The following is an 18,335-nucleotide window of genomic DNA, read 5'->3' on the forward strand; positions in this document are numbered from 1 at the left end:
GAAATAGTAAAGTAACAACAAATCATAGTAAAACAAACCACTTCAGGGCGAAATTTATATATTATTTAAGTAGTTTTTTCACGGCATTGTTTTATATTTAAAACATGTACGCCACATTTTTGTAGAGGCTATATGGTAAATTGGCTTGCCTAACCGCCTTCTCGCCAGGCTCCTCCTCCCGTTTTTAACTGTAAACATCCTGCTGATTTTAAAAGGACTGCGCTGAGCGGGAGGAAGGCGGCTGGCGCCATCTTGGTTGCTTTAATGAGTACAACAAGGGAGAATTTACTGGGAGAAATTACCTAATCGTTGTGATTTCACTCAGAGAGGGCACCTTTCGGTAAGCGTCTTTGCAGCGGCAATTGTTGCGCGTTGGGTTTCGTTCCTAACTAAAGGGCGTAGACGTGCATGTCGGGCTTTTGTCATCGCGGCCTTGTGCGAAGAACCGCTGGCTAAAACGATGGTGTTGAACTGATGGAGGGTGAAAGTTTGAGTGGACATCAAAACAGTCTTTTTTGTGCTCATAAGAGTGAAAAATAATTTAAGAGCCAATATTTAGAATGTGAATGATTGTATTGTTGATTAAATGTGCTGGTCCGCTCGCTCTGCTTACGAATTCATTGCTTCTTTTGTAGTTAGCTTTCGGCTAATTTAGTTCGTCCCACTTGATGGCGCCGACTATTTACTGGCGTCGTCCATCACTTTGACGCTTTCAGGCGTTTTTCTGCGTCTGGTGAGTGCGCGTGTGTGTGGATATTGTACTTGTGCAGAATTTATGCGGTGCTGTGTGTAAAGGTACTGTTTAAAATTGTAAATTGCAAAAGTTTCTCCTCTTTCACGCGATGCATTTCCAGTGTGTGCCCATTGGACTGAGAAATAGGCGGAACTAACTTGAATTTGTTTTGATAACGCATTGCTGCCTATTTATTTCACTTCATTGATGTTTTACACAAATGTAACGTTCATAACCGGTTACCTTTTCATGGAAACAAAGCAAGTAAACGTAACGTGAGCTGACTTAATAGCCACCGATAATAAAGTGTGTGTATTTGTCCTAATAAAACACTATAACGTTTAGAAACACGTGTATTCATACAATTACATTTTTTCTTTAACGACCTGTAGCTCGAAAAAACTATTTGTGTCGTTGAAATTGGTTAAAGAGATTAAACTGGACCGCCAAAATGACACACAACTGACCACATGAGATTTTTGAGCATATTGCTGTTCTTGGCGTGTGTGGCCCCTTTGTTTTTGCCCACTGCTGCTGATTATCAAATCTACTGGTTGAGTTTGTGTTGCAAGATTGTAGTTTCATGACTTTATGAAGGGCTGCCAACTTTAGCAATCCGAAAAGGACAGAGTTTGACATAAATTACACAATTAGTCGTGTAATTTAGCCATGTCTGGGTAAATCAGATTATGTGAAGCCTATAAGAGATAAAAATAGGTATTTAAATGCAAATCAAAGCCCCTAGAGACGAGCTAATTATGAGCAAATGTTATGTAATGATTTGAAAATTTACATTTTCATAATATACATTTTACACGTATTGTCATTGCAGCACTGTTGTGTTATGTCCTTAGTTATAGCTGTGTTATTCATGTGGCTGATTCTTACAGAAACTGTATGTTGCTACTATTATGCTCAGGGTTAAGTACCGTGTGTATTTATGTTAAACTATAAACATGCGTTATGTGTGTTTACGTTAACCAGAGTGAATTGTTTTTCCTAGGTAAGCCATACTATCATAGGGAGTGCTTGAACCCGGGGAGCCAGGGCAATGTTTTACGCCCACTTTGTCCTCAGCAAACGTGGGCCGCTGGCCAAGATCTGGCTGGCGGCCCATTGGGACAAGAAGCTGACCAAGGCCCATGTGTTTGAATGCAACTTGGAGAGCAGCGTGGAGAGCATCATTTCACCCAAGGTAACAAGAACACTTCTGGTTACTGGTGGCTTTTCCTTCTGTCTTCACCTTTCCCTGTTTGTGGCCAGCTCCATCCAGATCAGGAGTGGAGAACTTTTATTTGACTTTGAAAACACAAAGGGCTAAAATAATTGATCTGTGTGAAAAATAGTGATGCATTATTCAAAAAGTCTTTACTGTTAAATCACTCAGTACTTTCTCTCATGACATTTGTTCCTGCCGCTCTGTGTTGGGGTGGGCAGGATGTTCCAAACATAACATGATACTTCAGAGTATTCTGATGATGAGAATAAATCTGGTGGGGAAAGTGATTAATTCGTAAATCGTTTGGCAGGAATACCAGGGCTCTATGAAGTTCTTTTTATCCCAAATTCAGCTTTTTTCTATTTTATTCTTAATTCCACATTTTTATTCCAATTGTTTTTTAAAATCCTAAACAGTTCTCAACTATGAAGTGAATGAGTGATAATTCAACACACCAGTAGCCAAATAACCCAGTATTTAATGACTGTTGTTTATAAAAGCCCAGGACTTAATTCCCATAGTTCTATCATTTACTGTAATAATATATTTTATTGTACTTTTCTCGTTTGCTTTTTCTATAAATTTCTAATCTATAGTCCTTATTGTTCATCGTCATCTGGTATCTTTGGCTTCCAGGTGAAGATGGCGTTGCGTACATCTGGCCACTTGCTGCTCGGGGTGGTGAGAATCTACCACAGGAAGGCCAAGTATCTGCTTGCTGACTGTAATGAAGCCTTCATCAAGATCAAAATGGCCTTCAGACCTGGTGAGAAGTGCTGTTACATTGTTGGAGTAACACCTAGTGTATGGTCCGATTACACAGGTCTTCCTGCTCTACGTGACAAGTCTTCTTGTTCCTGTGTTCAGGTGTTGTGGATCTTCCTGAGGAAAACAGAGAGGCAGCTTACAACGCCATCACTCTACCTGAGGAGTTCCATGACTTTGATCAGCCACTTCCTGATCTGGAGTAAGTCGACCAGAGTCGTATCGTAACATGTTAAAAGTGTTCTAAAAGAGGACATGTAACTGTATGGATGATCTACAATAGAATAGAATAGAAACAGACGATGACCTGTTGGTCACCCCTCAGCTTCGGAACAGATTTTTATCTGCTGCTGACCTAAATGCCATTTCTGGCTCTTTTCCTGTCAGTGACATTGATGTGGCACAGCAGTTCACCTTGAACCAAAGCAGAGTAGAAGAGATCACCATGAGGGAAGATGTTGGGAACATCAACATCCTGCAGGACAATGACTTTGGTGAGACAAAGATAAGCTGAGTTTTTCTCCACTCCATCTGAGCGTATGAAAGGACAAAGGAAAAACAAGTCTGTGGTTCTGCTCCTCAGCTGATTTCGGTATGGATGACCGAGAAATTATGCGTGATGCCAGCACATTTGAAGATGACATCATCCAAGGTGCCACAGCCTCAAACCTTTTGCTGGAGGCAGAGCCCGGTCCAGCTAACCTCCCCGACAAATCCAACCACATGGAGTATGATGACTTTGGGGACGGCCCTATGGGCAACAGTGATGGTGGGATGCTGGGTGAGTTTTGCCTTGATGGCTCATGGTTGACCGTTTAGGTCTAACAGTAAAGTTCTTCTGAAGGACATTTTTAACATTGCATGATCATTCCTCTTCCAGTTGACAAGCTGCTGAGCTCCGAAGATGGAGGTGGCATCTTTGATGATCCTCCAGCCATCACAGAAAGCGTCATGATGCCTCCAGATCACGGAGATGATGAGGACGACTTTGACAACCTTCAGTCGCGTAAGTATCAGTTTACAATGAAACAAGTGTTTTTAGCTGTTCCTGAGCGTGTGTGCGCTGTCGTCTAGAAGAAGGTTCTGGTTTTGTGTCTGTCCAGCTGGTCCAGACAGTCCAGACTCTGGCCCGACTGAACCACTGCCAGCAATGGCTGACCAAACGGAGCAGACCACACTTGTTCATAATGAGGAGGAGGCATTCGCCCTGGAGCCCATCGACATCACTGGTAGGTCCCACTTCCTCCTGTCTACTTACTGATTTAGACTTTAAATAAGACACTTTGTTTCATCAAACTTATCTGGGAACAAAAAATTATTAAAAAGCTGCCGCTGACTGTTGGTGGTGAATGTACGGAAGTCTGAGAGGTCATCGATGCAGAAAAAATGGCTGTTTTGAAAATGCTCTAGCTGTACTAAACATCTGGATTTCCTGTTTACTGCATTCATAGTTTTTAATGAATAGTCAACTTATTTTCTTTTAACATTTTCAGAATACTTTTCTATGTTTTTCTTCATGCTTACTTTGCTTTTGTTTCTAGTGAAAGAGACCAAGGCGAAGCGTAAAAGAAAGCTGATCGTGGACAGCGTGAAGGAGTTGGATAGTAAGACCATCAGAGCCCAGCTGTCTGACTACTCTGATATCGTGACCACTTTGGATCTGGCTCCTCCCACTAAGAAGCTCATGATGTGGAAGGAGACTGGAGGAGTGGAGAAGCTCTTCTCTCTACCTGCCCAACCCCTATGGAATGCTAGACTACTCAAGGTACACCAGCACTATTAGTTACAAGTTAGTATCCACCCAACAACGAGAGATGGAGGAGGGGCTGGTTTGGTGCTTCTTTCATACTCGTGTAAACACTGAATGAAAGGCCCAATACTCGCCCTGCGGTCTTCAGCAAAGTGCACTTGAAGAAAGTGCAGTAAGGCTTTGATACGCATTTGTGCTAATAGCCGAATTGAGACAGGGAGCATTGCATCGTTGACCGCAATGCATGCTTGGATACTGGTCGCTGTAATGCGTTTAGAACAAAAAACCTTTATCAACAACTTTCAAACAATCTAATGCAGGGTATCCGCGGGTCCTTAAAAAGTCTTAAATTAGCTTTTCCAAATTTAAGACCTTAAAAATCCTTAAATGACAAATAATCCTTAAATACAGTTTCCAAAGGTCTTAAATCACCAAAGACCCAATAAACAAGATTCTGTTATTTCTATAAAATTTTCGTGAATTTCTAGTTGGTGTTCAGCGTTTTTTGTGTACGATGTTGGCGTAAGCGGAACCATACACATTCAGTTGGTTGTGAAAGGCCCATTTTTAGATGAGCACATTAGCTGGTTAAGCTAGTGGGAGCATGCGCCATGGGGAAGTGCAAGTTTAATGGTAACTGGATGGCTAATCCCACGATCGTGGCGTGGTTAGCACCGGTTCCAGGCAATAGCTGGAAATTATAGCTTAAAATTTTTTAAATAAAGTTTTTAAAAATGATAAATGACCTGCACTTGTATAGCACCTGTCATAGTAAGGACTCTGGGGGCGCACTGACAGAGGCACCACCGGTACCTCCGATCACCACCAGCAGGCAAGGTGGGCTACGTGTCTTGCCCAAGGACACAACAGCAGAATTTTCTGTCTGGAGCCGGGATTGAACCTGCAACCTTCCGATTACTGGACTACCCGCTCAACCTGTTGAGCTACTGCTGCCCTGCTTAAAGAGCTTAAATTTGGTCAAAGTGGCCTTAAAAAGTCTTTGTCTAAAAAATTTAGAGCATCAGCTAATCGTCCTAAAATGAACTACTTTCATTAGAAAATACATATTTTCAGAAAAGGAACTTGAGCCTTTTCTTCTGCAGCAATGGATTGTGGGTAATACTCTTCACCCAAGTCCGCAGCAATGCTGACTTGGGTGAAGCGTGGATCAAGGCTGCAAAAGGGGCGTGATCAACATCCACACTTGAGAATCTGAACACCTTACACCCATAGGTGGGATTGCGCAATTGAAGGGTGGAGGTGTGAGTATTAGGATTGGGCTCAGGGTCCGAAATTAACACTCGCCACTCGCCAAATGGAGCAATTTGCTCGTAAATTTTTGAGCTCTATCTGCCACATGGTGAGTAAATGTTTGCACCAAATTAGTTATGTTTATCGGTCATCTTCCATGGATTTCTGATACTCCTCCCGCCTGCATGCAATGTACACAAACGTACGCGAAACGTGAACGCCGCATCCAACGTCATTTCCACCTATCCCATTCAATCAGTTTATCAAGTTAGCAGTTAGCTTTGTGTTTAAACTAGTGGTGAAATGTGGCGGTTTTTAACTGGAGTCAGCCAGCCTTCCAAAAGAAAACTCGTCGAACTGGAAGAAAAACCACCAGGACCAGTGGCACCCAGAAGATTTTGTGAAAAGTGGCGAACCGGAGATGGCGGAGTCGTAAGACAATGGCTACATTATGATGGCCACGTAGCGTTGCTGCCTTTCACAGACAACTGGCCCTCGGCATTCTTCAAATATCCAAAAAAAAAAAATGCCCATACTTTCGACTTTGTCGTCTTTGAGGGATAATAAATGTCCCGAGTGCCGTCTCCTCTGGCCATTATTTCAGCTTTAGCTTAAAGAAAGTTTTGGTCGTAAACAACAAAGTGCGCACGTGCCGCCGGCAACTTCAGCAGATGATACAGTGGCTGGTAAGGGTCACCGCGCCTACACCGCAGCCACTGTAATCCACCGAGATAATATATATCTTTTTAAAACAAGACGGTTATTATTGTTGTCAACTTTTTTACTGGGGTTTACCGCTACACCGGTTACCGTGACAACCCTAGCCCTGACACACTTTCAGATATTCTCATGGTGCAGCTGTGTTCTCCAGAGATCAAGGACTAGGACCCAAATGAGGCTGTAATGCTTTGGCACAAAGACGGTGTCAGAAGCAGGAGGCCAGACTTCATGGACAGAGAAAACAAGGAGTCTGTCTAGATTTCAATGAAAGAGTTCATAAAAACATCTCTAAAAATAAATAAATAAATAGTAAAAATGACAAAAGAGTTGTTTTTCTTATTAATTGAAGTTTTAATTATTTTGTCATTCTGTTTGGAATCAACATAATATAGAGTAACATGCTTTAGGTAGATCTAAATCATTTAGAATTTTGGCCGGTAAAAAATATGCTTGGCCGGTAGATTTTCATCATCTACCGGCCAACTTGGCCGGTGAGTAAAAAAATTAATTTCGGACCCTGATTGGGCCTAAGATGTAGTTTCCTTTAGACACACTAAAGCAGTTTGTAAATTAAATTGAGAATATTGATTTTACAAAAGGTCCCTTCTCAGAGTTTCATTGTTACATCCCAGATGTTCACACGCTGCCTGACACCTCTGGTGCCAGACGAGCTGAGGAAGAGGAGAAAGGGCGGCGAGGCTGATAGTCTGGATGAGTTCCTGAAAGAGCTGGAGAACCCAGAGGTGCCCAGAGAGGAGATCATGACGCAGCACCGAGATGTTATTGGTGAGTGATGGCCACGTTCCAGCTCTGATGCTTCGAGTGGAGGCTTGTGGCTAACCCTGTTTTAAAAATGTGTTGTTGCAAAAATATGCTCTACTTGCCTTCATTGGTTTGTACTTTTATTTGAAATATTTCTGCTATCCGCCCCTTTAGACCAGACCATCATGGAGGAGCCCAGCATGCTGGCACCTTCTGTAATGGAAGGCAGCAGGACGACGTTGGATGAAACCGTCATGCCCCCTCCATCCACCCCTCGTGGTGTTAAACGCAAAACTGTTGACAAGGAGAACACCCTTCCTGTGAGTACTCAACTTTTTATGTCTTCAAAGTTTTGTTCTTTGACACAATTTAGTTATTTTGTCCTCATAAGGTTGCATTGGATTTATCGGCTGTTTAGGTGCAATGACTCTAGTTTGTATGATGCAGTAAACATAAATGCATCCGTACTACTCCTGTGGTTTAAGTTTGGGTATGTCCCTTGTTTGGTTGCTGGTTTTCAGATGGCTTCACTGGAGCAGCAGCAGCAGCAGCAGCTATTGGCAGACCGCTCAGACCTGTCTCAGCAGCTCGGCATGTCTCAGATTGATTTACCTGCAGAACAGACGAGTGTGGACCTCACCCAGCTTGTTCCTGAGCTTGACCTCATTGAAGATAAGCCTACAGATAAGAAGACCGACAGTGAAGAAGAAGGGGTGAGAGGAAGCCACAGAGTATCAAGCTTTGATTAATTGCTTCAAAGCTAACAAGTGAAAAGTGATCCATCAAAAAAAGTTTTTGGTGACTGCGCTTCTTGAGGAGTTCTAACTATCATCTGTGGTTCACAGGAAGAAGACGGTCAGGCTGGAGACCAGGATCAGGAGGAGAAGAGATGGAACAAGAGAACCCAGCAAATGCTGCACGGCCTTCAGGTAGAAGAGCCTGGCATAGATCAACTGTGTTTTTTTTATTTCAGGTCACCTGAAGTTTAGTGCAGAAGTGTATTTCCTGGTTGTATTTATAGTTCTGTGCCTCTTCCCGTAGCGCGTCATGGCGAAGACTGGTGCAGACTCTGTCAGTCTGCTTGAGTTGTGCCGAAACAACAACAGAAAACAAGCAGCTGCCAAGTTTTACAGTTTCCTGGTCCTCAAGAAGCAGCAAGCCATCGAAGTCACTCAGTCTCAGCCCTACAGCGACATCATCGCCACAGCTGGACCAAAATTCCACCTCATTTAGAGATTGGAAAAACAAACACTGCTTGCAACAGACATCCTTTTTTACTCTTTGCCTTTTTTATTTTGTTTTCCTGTTGAACCATTTTTCCCCCTTGGGAAGGGTTTGAAGCTTTTAAGAAAATGATTTTACTGTACTACAAATATAATCCTACAGTATTGGTTCATGAGGAGTAAGGAATGTTTTACAAGTATATTTATAAAGGAAACTTACCAGTTACCTATTTGAAAATTTGCTTCATAATGTTTTGTAAGTTAAAGATCTGTTGTCGGCTCATTCATTATCTTTAGTATGATGTCCCCTCTTTCAGCTTCAGTACTTAAAATCTGGCATCATCACACGTGATCCTGTATTGGTTCTGTACATTTTCTGGAAAGGTACTGTTATTGCTCAGAAGCGTAAACTCTCCATCACCTTCCTGCTGCACTTGTTGGGTAGGCAAAAAACCTAGTCTGTCAACGATAAAATCATACCTGGCATTATGTTTCTGATGTATAATTCAGCCAATTCATCGGTTACGTTTAATGTACTTTTTTTTTTTTTTTACGTTTATGCTCATCAGTCTCTTGCATTATGCAACGAGGCAACTTGTTGCAAATCACTGTCCCATCTTTTTAGACTTTAGATAACTTCTAGTTGTGATACATCTGTAAAAAAATAAAGTGTTTCTAAAACTTGGCTTAGTAAAGGAGTCTGTGGTCATTAAAAGCAATATTTTATGACAGAGGTTCATAGATTTGAGATTCAAATCATGGCTGTGGCCTTTCTGCATGGCGTGAGCATGCTTAGGTTTTTTTTCAGGCTTCCTCCTACAGATGTGAAAAGTGATGTGGTTCTGTCAGATGATCTTTCCAGGGTGACCTTTGTCCCATTACTCAATAACTGCTGGAGATTGGTACCAGCTCCTCAGCGCTCACGAGTACGTGTTTCTCAAGAAGAGTGGGTGCGTCAAATTTGGAATTGAACGTAAATTCATTTAGAAGCTGTTTGTGTACAAAATACAGAATAATGTCTGAAATACAAAATAGTGGAAAACAACTTTATAAGCGGAGCGAAAGGATGGAATAAACTTCATTTAGCCATGTTTTAAAATTACATGTTTCTACACGGACATGAAAGGAGATGCACCCAAAGCGGAAAAGTGCATCACCAAATTCTTTCCCCCTTTCTCTGGCGTGGACCAACACCGGCTCATGTCTTCACGTAAAGAGTCCACCTCTACTTCTGTCGCAGCTATGGCTTCTACAAGCGGTACTTTGGACTCTCCAGTCAAACAGATCCAGATTGAAGGACTGGTAAGTGTGCCTGCTGTCATTTCAGAGAACCGAGCTGCTTTTGCAGAGAAACGGTTGCTACCAAACGCTAAGTGTTAGCATCATCATGGCGCGGAGATAATGAGCATCCGAAGTAGTCTATTCCTTATTTTGATTGTGGTTTCCCCAACCGCATCCTTTGACAATTCTATTTTTTATATACACTACTTTACATGAAAGTACAATTATTCCACAACTGTCTCGGTAAAAGAGTAATTGGGCTTGTTTTGGGTTAGCTGCCTGATGCTTAGCTTGCAACTAAGGGAGCGTTTAATTCTAATGCCGGGGCCTCCCTGTTAGGGATTTTCTAGATGGTAGTGACGGTGTTTATTTCCTTTTTATACTATTTACATTTACTGTTTATGCAAATATTTATATATGTTAATGCGAGACATTCCTAGCATCATCTTTTGTTGAACTGTTATGAAAACTGCTACGGGGAGGCATCCTATGGGCTCCAAATCAAAATCCCGTCATCATCAAATTTTAATAATAAAATATTTACGAAAAACAAATAAATGTTTTTAATCTTTAAATTAAGTTATGAAATAATTATAATAATAGTTACATTTCTCACATTGTTTTGTAAACAATCAGTGTTATTTGATTTGTTAAAGATTTTGTGTATAAAAACCTTTTTCGTGACGTCATTAATTCAGACAAGTTTTCCAGAAAATAACTTTATGGCCACTTAAGTTGTTTTTACATTTGAAATTAATTATGTCAGGAATCAAGCTTTAGGCTTGTGTTAAAATCAAATGCATACACGAATAAAGTTTTACATGTTTTAGTAAACACATTGCTTCATGCATATTTTTACAACATAGTTTCAAAGTGAGTGTTGCTCTAATGACTTGTTTTTTATTCATACTTAGTGTTTTTGTTGAAAGTGACCATAAAACGCAGTCCATCTTTACATTCTGTAATACCTCTGTACAAACAGCAGAGGACAAACTTGCTGCGTTGGCATCCACCAGTAGGAAGACTTATTTTTCTCATTAAAACTGTCCTTGGGTATCAGGCTCTATTGACAAATTTAAATATTTTACCTCAATTATTTGTAATATTTCACCTTCTGATATTTTTCTAATTCCATCCACAACCTTGTTAACTGAATGTTTTAATCCCAGATGCGAGCCCCTTCTTCTGTGTGATCTCATTTCTATTCAGGGTGCTGGAGGAGATGTTTATTTCAGGTAGAATTATGAACCTCGTTTCACCTGAATGCATTGATATGCAGCAGTTGCTGCTGCATTACATCATGACCCTTCTGTCAGAGGTTTAGCTGCAGGTTTGCCTGTAGTTGGTATCACTGCTTCTGTGTTGTTGAAATGGTTGTTTTCCCACTTTAGAAGACTTTCTCAGTGGTTGTTGCTGGTACAGAATTAGATTGCAGCTCTGCAATGAGTTTCTATTAAACACCAACTGTGATTGAGCAATCGCCCGTGTTTGGGGAAAAAAGGAATAGCCTGGTTTCATTTATTCTGACGTACGACGCACGTCAGACGGCGCTTTTATGTCATGAACTGAGGAAGAAGTCTGAGTACATTGTGCGGTGTATTTTTGGTGCGTTGAATTTGAAAAGCTCTGGGATTTTCATGCAAAGACAGGAAGAGTTTAATCTAAATGTTTCTTGAAACGGCGCCAGCATTGATTTATCTTTTTTTTTTTGTTTCAAAGCTGGTGTAGGAGTATGAAAAGAACAGTGTGAACAGTCAGCTCTTCCCCTGAGGCTTTTACACATGCCTTAGGCCCTTAAGCCTGGGCTTGTCAGGAATATGTCTCATAATAATGTGACACAGATCGGATGCCATGGACACAGGAGACCACTTACTATCCTCATGGTACACATTATACACACCAGTCAGTATCTCTGGCTGCTGTCTGTTCAGTTATTCTATGGAAACCTTATATTGTTTTACAGAAACTTGCCTCAAATTGAAATTTTATGTTATTTTGAAGAAAAAATGGAAAAATCTTAAATAAAAGATTTTAGGCTGAGTCAACCAGGTGTTATCCTGTCTGGTTTAAGGGAAGTTGTTTTGGTTACTCCCCACTTTACCTTTTAGATTCTTTCAGATTATACATTCTCCAGAATCTTCACATTTTAAGCCAGATTTGGACCGACATGTTTGAGAAATTTTCTCTTCAAAGTCAGCAGGCAAAAGCTGACAGATGAAGTGAGAATCTGCCATAGTCTTCATCCATGGCTTAACCCAACAGATGACTCCCACAGCACTTCTCTACCAAGCACCTCACAGCCAACTCTTGTGTGTCGAGTTCGTCCACACTTGAGCGGCGGAACGAAAAAGAAAACTCATTTAAGGATTGTCTCTCTCGCTGTACTTTCTCATAACTTGAGCCCCGTCGTGTCGGGAATAGGAGCTCTTTTTGTGTGAGCGAGAGAAGATTTATGATAAGAATTAAAGGCAGCCAACGGGAGATTTGGATCGCAATTGATTTTGCACAATTCAATTTTAAGCTTGTTGATTTATAATATGCTATCCACATATCAATCTGGGGTCTCCGCACATGAGGTGAGTTGGCTGGGCTAGCCGCCGGTAAGCTAGATCAATAAATCTGAGCATGAGTGTCGGTGTGGGAGAGAAAGTGTTGCAGTTAGAGATGATGCTGCAGAGAGAGAGAGAGCACTAGTTTTTACATGTGTGCATCGCTCCAACTCAGAGCTTTCAGGGATTTGCTTTCCATACCTGATGGCATTTACACAGCAGCAGGAAGCCGGGATACAAATGCACTGAAACCCCCACCATTCCTACCTTTCGTCCTTTATCTTGTAGGGCGGATGCCTCCTCAGTTTCCCCCCCTTTGTAGCCTTTCTGTAGAATTTCTCTGAACTCAAATGTAGCTCCCTTTGCTTGACCTTTTATATGCTGTTTTTTTTTGGTCAGTTGTCCCTCCCTCATCTCCTCTCCTCCCAGAAGGATGCTTTTTAAAGTGTGTGATGAAGAGATTGCCAAAAGGAAGATGGCTGCAGGCATATCTGTGTCTGCTGAAGAGAGAGAGGCTAGGGCGCTATCTGATGGTGGAATAGAAACCTCTGACAGGTGCAGCCAGGGGGAGCCATGGATCCCAGTCCCCCATCCTCCTCACCTCTCTTGCCTTCGTTGCCACATCTGTTTGCTCTTGTCGCCCTCTGAGCCTCTTCCTGCCCTCATTTGTCAGCATTTTCTTTGTGCTTCTCATCTCACCATCTCACAATTTCAGAGCCATATTTCCTCCTTGCCCTGCAGCATCATCTTCCCCATGGAGTTCTCACTCCTGCATGTTTTCACTCTTTCCTCCTTTTCCATCCATGCACCCCTCCTATTTCTCAGACACCCCCGACCCTCCGTCTCAGTCAGAAAAGCAAAGGCAGGCATGGAATGAGATTTGTTTTTCTCTGTGCTCCTGCTCCCATCGTCTCTCTTCCCGCTGCCCCTAGCTCTTAACTTGTTGCATGACAAGTTCAGCTCTCTGCTAAAATAAATCATCTCCCAGAACAACCTGTACGTGTGCACACGGGGGCAGCTGCATCCAGGAAGGGCTTCCTTTTGTTGTGATCATGGGTGCAGCACTGCCACCCTGCTCGTGTGTGTGTGTGTGTGTGCGTGTGTATTATTAATGCCTCTGGCTGTGACCTGCCCACACCGTTATCAGTGTAATTTATGCTCTACCTGTCCGCGCTGTGCTCTTTTTCTTCATCCAGTTCCTGTTCATTTAGACACTTAGCCCCTCTCTCCAGACAGCCTGCTCTGTTTTCTTGTGGCCTTTGATTAGTGAACATGTGTATAGTAATGCTCATCTCCTAGAACATGTGAAGGCTGTTGAACTTTTTATCACACATAAAACATTTATTACACAGTTTCCTTTGTTCATATGAATTAAAATTATTTGGAAAATTAGAGTACAAGTTCTGGTGTGTCTCCTTGCTGTATAGGTCTAGCAGTATTTCTATAAAAAATGTGTTTCAGCTCGCCTTCCTCCTGCAAGTTAGAGCGGTGCCGAACACCAACTGGCCTTTTGCACACGTTCACGAGCAGAGATGCCCGAGTGATGGAGCTTGCAGGTGGTACATCCTACTCCACCACTCAGCCAGTCTGTGATTGCCTGAGTCATGCATCCCAGAATTTCCTCTTTATATAACGAGGATTTTGGGGGCATTTTCATGGCTATATGTAGGAGGTTAGTAGCTGTTGTACAGAATGATGACTTTTGAACATGCTGTTTGATGTGGTGGCCATCTAACTGGTGCTGAAATTATAGCTCTTTGATTCTAAGACTAAAACAATTATTCTGAGACATCTGAGTAAATATTTGTCAGATCTGAAGAAGGGAAGAGCTATTTCAAGAATGGTCAAAGAGTACAAACTCAAAAAGTAGCCTTTGTTATTTTGCTCTCCGTCCATCCCCCTTGTGGTAAATATGCCAATGGCCTCTAGGTGGTGTTAAAGTGGTCCAAGCGGTTTCCTAACCTTCATGGTAGGACCGAACCATTTGAGGAAATGATTGAATTGTGATTTTCCTCGCAAGAATTGTGATTTCAGTTAAATTCACGATTTTATTCAAATCAAGCTTGAGCACTTTATTTGTGCAATAATGTTTACAAACATGGCATCCTACCATGTGAACATTAAAAGCTGGTACTTTAATGCAAAGATGAAGTCTAAAGGTAACAACTGGACAGTTTTGTGAGCCGTTTGTTATCCCAAAAGCATCAACACAGATCAGTGACTCTTTTTACATGGAGACTTTAATTTACTGTAACTCCACAACTGCGTGTGCCATCGGAAAACTTCAAATGGTTACTGAAAGATGACATGTTGTGCTTTCAAATTCCTGTAGTGTTGTTGGGAAGCTGGTTAATCAGCCTCTCGCTCTTTGTGTCTGAAAGATGACCACAGCCATAAATAATATTGACTGTAGTAGCACCGCCGCCATGGCATATAAGAAATTCCTGAAGATGAACCAAATGCTCTGCTCTGTCAGCTCAAGCATCTGGCTTTTCCAACTCCCACACCAGCTACTACTGTTTTAGTACTTGTAACATCTGGGATAAAGAACCCTGCATGTGTAAAATAGATCCTGGGTCAGTCAGGAGTGCTACAAACAACCCCACAGCTTTAATGATCTCATGATCGTGTTCTCTGACATTGCAATTCCATCAGAAAATGATCAGCTGATGCACCTGAAGATGAATAAACATAAAATATCAGGCTGGGTCAAGTTAATTTGTATAGCACACTTAACAGCAGCTGAGCTGACCAAAGTGCTTCACAGAAAACATCTAGTTTAAAACCAAGAAAGAATAAAGGACAAAAATGAATAGATAATAAAAGCATTAAACACAGTTAAACTGACTATAAAGCTAAAATTAGTTCTAAGGTACACAAGCGAATGAATAACACACAGCCAATAAATTACAAACAAATAAACTAAAAGTTTAGGTTTTGCTAAACACTTTGTCTCATAAATAGGTCTTCAGTGACAATTTAAAAGATTCTAAAGTTTGAGCAGACCCAAGTGGTTCCTGGGACCTCCTGAAGTAACTGGGAGCTAGACCGCAACATTCTGGCTGGAGTATGAGGTACTAGAAACTCCGTCAAATAAGAGGGGGCAAGGCCTCTAATGGATTTAAAAACAAACAAGATTTGAAACTTGACCCTGTGAATAACTGGAAGCCAGTGAAGGGACTTCAAGACTGGTAGAACTTGCTCACATGGCTTCATGCCTGTCAGTAGGTGGGCAGCCACATACTAAACCATCTGAAGGCATAAACCAAAATAAAGGGAGTTGCTATAGTCTGTTCTACAGGTGACAAGCGGATAAATGACATGTTAAAACACCCTAGCAGGAAGATATGGCTTAACCGTCGTTAGAAGCCTTAGATGACAAAAACAAAAAAACTTGACTGTACTACTAGCGCACTAACCTGCTTAGAAAATTTAAGAGAACTGTCACTGCACACACCAAGATCTTTCGCCACTGACTTGTGACAGGAGGAATAGCCCAGAGGAATGTCTAGCATCAAGGTACGATTCCTAAAAGTAACAATTTCTCTTTTACATTCATTCAGCTGTAAAATGTTCAGGACCACACCAACCAACAGACTCTCCTCCTGATTTTAGAGGAAGACTGACTTGAATGTCATCATCAAAACAATGGAAGGAAATACCGTCATTCAGAAAGATGGACCCCAGTGGCAACATGTACAAAGCAAACAGAATAAGACTGAGAACTGAGCCCTGGGGCACACCACACTTCAAGGGCCATTCATTCAAGTTGTAGGGTCTCATATTCACATAAAAGGGCCTATCAGATAGATGAGAGTGAAACCACTGGAGAGCTGACCCCTTCAAGCCAACACAACACTCGAGCCTAGATGCTGTGGTCAATCACAGGAAAGACTGCTGATAGGTCTAGCAGACGTGTGTGAAAGCTGTTTCACAACACTTCATCCGGACGTGCTGAGCTGTCATAACTTTAAGTTAAAGTCTGTTTATTATGTGAAGAAAAATAGAATTTAGCTTCTTGTGCACCCTTAACGCTTTACAGTTCCCTCCAGCTTCCTACTCGGAAATGCAGACAGACTCCTTCCTCACACCTGGAAAGTTCACCAGCTGGCTCAGTGTTCATCAGGAAAGATGTTCAGTGGTAAAGAAGAGAAAGTAAACAATTCAACAAAAGTTAGCGTGTGCACAGAGATGGCTAATTAGTGCTTTTGTTTTGTGTCGTGTAAAAGAGGATTTCCATTACCAGTAACCTAGATGAAGGGTGATGTACATGCATGGCGTTTTAAATCGGAATGAACAATTTAAATAACCTAAGGCTTACTCGGCTTTGTAATTTAGATTTTCATTTTTGATAAAAACATAGACAGCTGACAGCCACGCCCTTGTTTTTACGTTCCCACTGCAGTGCAGCAGATAGAAGAGCTTTAAACCATATTTTAGTCTCAGCAAACCTCTCTTTTGACTCTACAAAGCAAAGTTAATGCTTTTCTAATCCACTCCAAGTTGAATAATTTATTAGTTCTCTGTCAAGTATATGAGTACATGCATTGGGGACATGCTTTTATTTTGTGTGTACATAGCTTTTCTAATTGAAAAAGCTTAAAGTAAGACAGCCTTTTATTTTTAGATACAGTATCTATCTTCTTATTTTCCATCAAAGCCAGGAGGAACCACTGTGTGATTGATTACACTGTTATATACCGTGATTGTGGTGATGCATTGTTTATGCATGAACCCTCTTTCATTTTTATGAAGGCCCTAAACGGTACCGCTTGTGTTCCTATAAACACAGACAGAACCCTCTACTGTTGCACTCTGTGATTTGGTTGGTTGGACGTTATTGAGCAGCCACAGGCAACAGAAAAGTGATTTCTTCATGCAACCTTGACCTATCTGTATGTTTTCTCTTTTTAAAATCTGCTGATGTCAATCAGTGTCTCCTGATTATGTGAACTCTCAACAAATGATTGTTTTGACCAGATTAGTATGGTTTTGTCAGGAGCGAGCGGCCCTGGTCTCCTCTAACCGCTCCCCTTAGCTCCTGTACTGCTGGCTTTTGTATTATTTCATTTCCTCTGGAACAAAGCCATGAAGATATTTAAAAGTTATATTTGAATAAAAAGTGTTCATGATTAAAAGTCTACTAGGTCTGTGCTTTGTATTGGTGCCTATGGCGCCGAGGGCACTTGTCAGGATGACCCTCATGCGCTCCGGAGGAAAAAGTGATACTGAGGAGGCCGACGTCTAGTGCAGACCCAAGTGCATTTATTTACATTTTTTACAAATTAAAAACTAGGCAGCAAAAATCCATGCATGCCGCTCCATCCATTTCTCAACCGTCTCCAACAAACACAGAGCTGTATTTATAACAGGTGTGACTAATTGGACTAATCCTAAAACCCAGACACAGGTAAGTACAAAAATACAATCTTTCAATATTCTTAAATTATTCTTAAATCATCATCTATAAGATTTCTTTAATAAATTACAATACAAAAATAGGAAAATCCTTAATCAATCCTAAAAACATTCAGTGAAACTAATCTGCATTCCTAGAGCAATTTCACGGGTCATCCCTCCTATTCCTCCTGAATACAGTGCCGTTTCATTGGCTTTTGAGCCAAACTTCACAGAGCTTTTTGGTTTAACAGCATCAAAGTAAAGTGGCTCATATTTACTGTTTTAATAAAAACAACAACAACAACAGCAACAATCTGATGCCACATTTGGAACCTTTGCAAAACTTTTCCTGTTTGGGAGCGTTAAGACCAGGTGTGCCTAACCCTGGCCTTAGAGACCCCCATCCAGTTCTTTCTCTGCTTCAACACACCTGACTTTAATCAGCAGGTGATGAACAGGCTGCTACGGCAGGCGATTCAGCCACTGAATCAGTTGTGTTAGAACAAGGAAACAACTAGAGCAGGTTGGATAGGGATTGTAGCACCAGGGTTTTTTTATTCCCAACATTTTAGTTTTCCAGTCTGAACATCCTTCCTCCTAAACGCAGCCTCTCTCTCGCTTTAATGCAGTTTTTATTTAAAACACATTAAAATCAATGTGAAAACGTTTTAATTAAGGTTTT

The 18,335-nt window shown here is 41.4% G+C and overlaps 2 protein-coding genes across 2 annotated transcripts in view; both read left to right on the plus strand.

Moving 5' to 3' along the window:
* Nucleotides 1-206: 206 nt before the first annotated feature.
* Nucleotides 207-9,108, plus strand: LOC107378774 (double-strand-break repair protein rad21 homolog A). Its single transcript, XM_015949169.3, has 14 exons — nucleotides 207-340; nucleotides 1,737-1,928; nucleotides 2,589-2,718; nucleotides 2,820-2,919; nucleotides 3,105-3,211; nucleotides 3,301-3,498; nucleotides 3,598-3,723; nucleotides 3,821-3,946; nucleotides 4,259-4,482; nucleotides 7,071-7,224; nucleotides 7,375-7,520; nucleotides 7,722-7,913; nucleotides 8,046-8,129; nucleotides 8,242-9,108. The coding sequence occupies exons 2-14, from the start codon at nucleotides 1,785-1,787 to the stop codon at nucleotides 8,431-8,433; spliced, it is 1,923 nt and encodes a 640-aa protein (XP_015804655.2). The 5' UTR covers nucleotides 207-340; nucleotides 1,737-1,784; the 3' UTR covers nucleotides 8,434-9,108.
* Nucleotides 9,109-9,527: 419 nt separating this feature from the next.
* Nucleotides 9,528-18,335, plus strand: part of LOC139070039 (eukaryotic translation initiation factor 3 subunit H-like) — an 82,171-nt gene continuing 73,363 nt past the window's right edge. The window contains exon 1 of the mRNA XM_070551615.1: nucleotides 9,528-9,725. Within this exon, the coding sequence (XP_070407716.1) occupies nucleotides 9,543-9,725 (183 nt within the window). The 5' untranslated portion in view covers nucleotides 9,528-9,542. The remainder of the gene's footprint in view (nucleotides 9,726-18,335) is intronic.

Source organism: Nothobranchius furzeri, chromosome 5 (genome assembly GCF_043380555.1).
Source record: "Nothobranchius furzeri strain GRZ-AD chromosome 5, NfurGRZ-RIMD1, whole genome shotgun sequence".
NCBI classification, from domain to species: Eukaryota; Metazoa; Chordata; class Actinopteri; order Cyprinodontiformes; family Nothobranchiidae; genus Nothobranchius; species Nothobranchius furzeri.

What these genes read in the sequence shown, in the direction of transcription:
- LOC107378774 (XM_015949169.3), top strand. Translation starts at nt 1,785, where the DNA reads ATGTTTTACGCCCACTTTGTCCTCAGCAAACGTGGGCCGCTGGCCAAG. An exon ending in CAGCCACTTCCTGATCTGGA is followed by an intron (nt 2,920 to 3,104) that starts GTAAGTCGACCA and finishes TTTTCCTGTCAG; the next exon opens with TGACATTGATGTGGCACAGC. An exon ending in AAATGCTGCACGGCCTTCAG is followed by an intron (nt 8,130 to 8,241) that starts GTAGAAGAGCCT and finishes CTCTTCCCGTAG; the next exon opens with CGCGTCATGGCGAAGACTGG.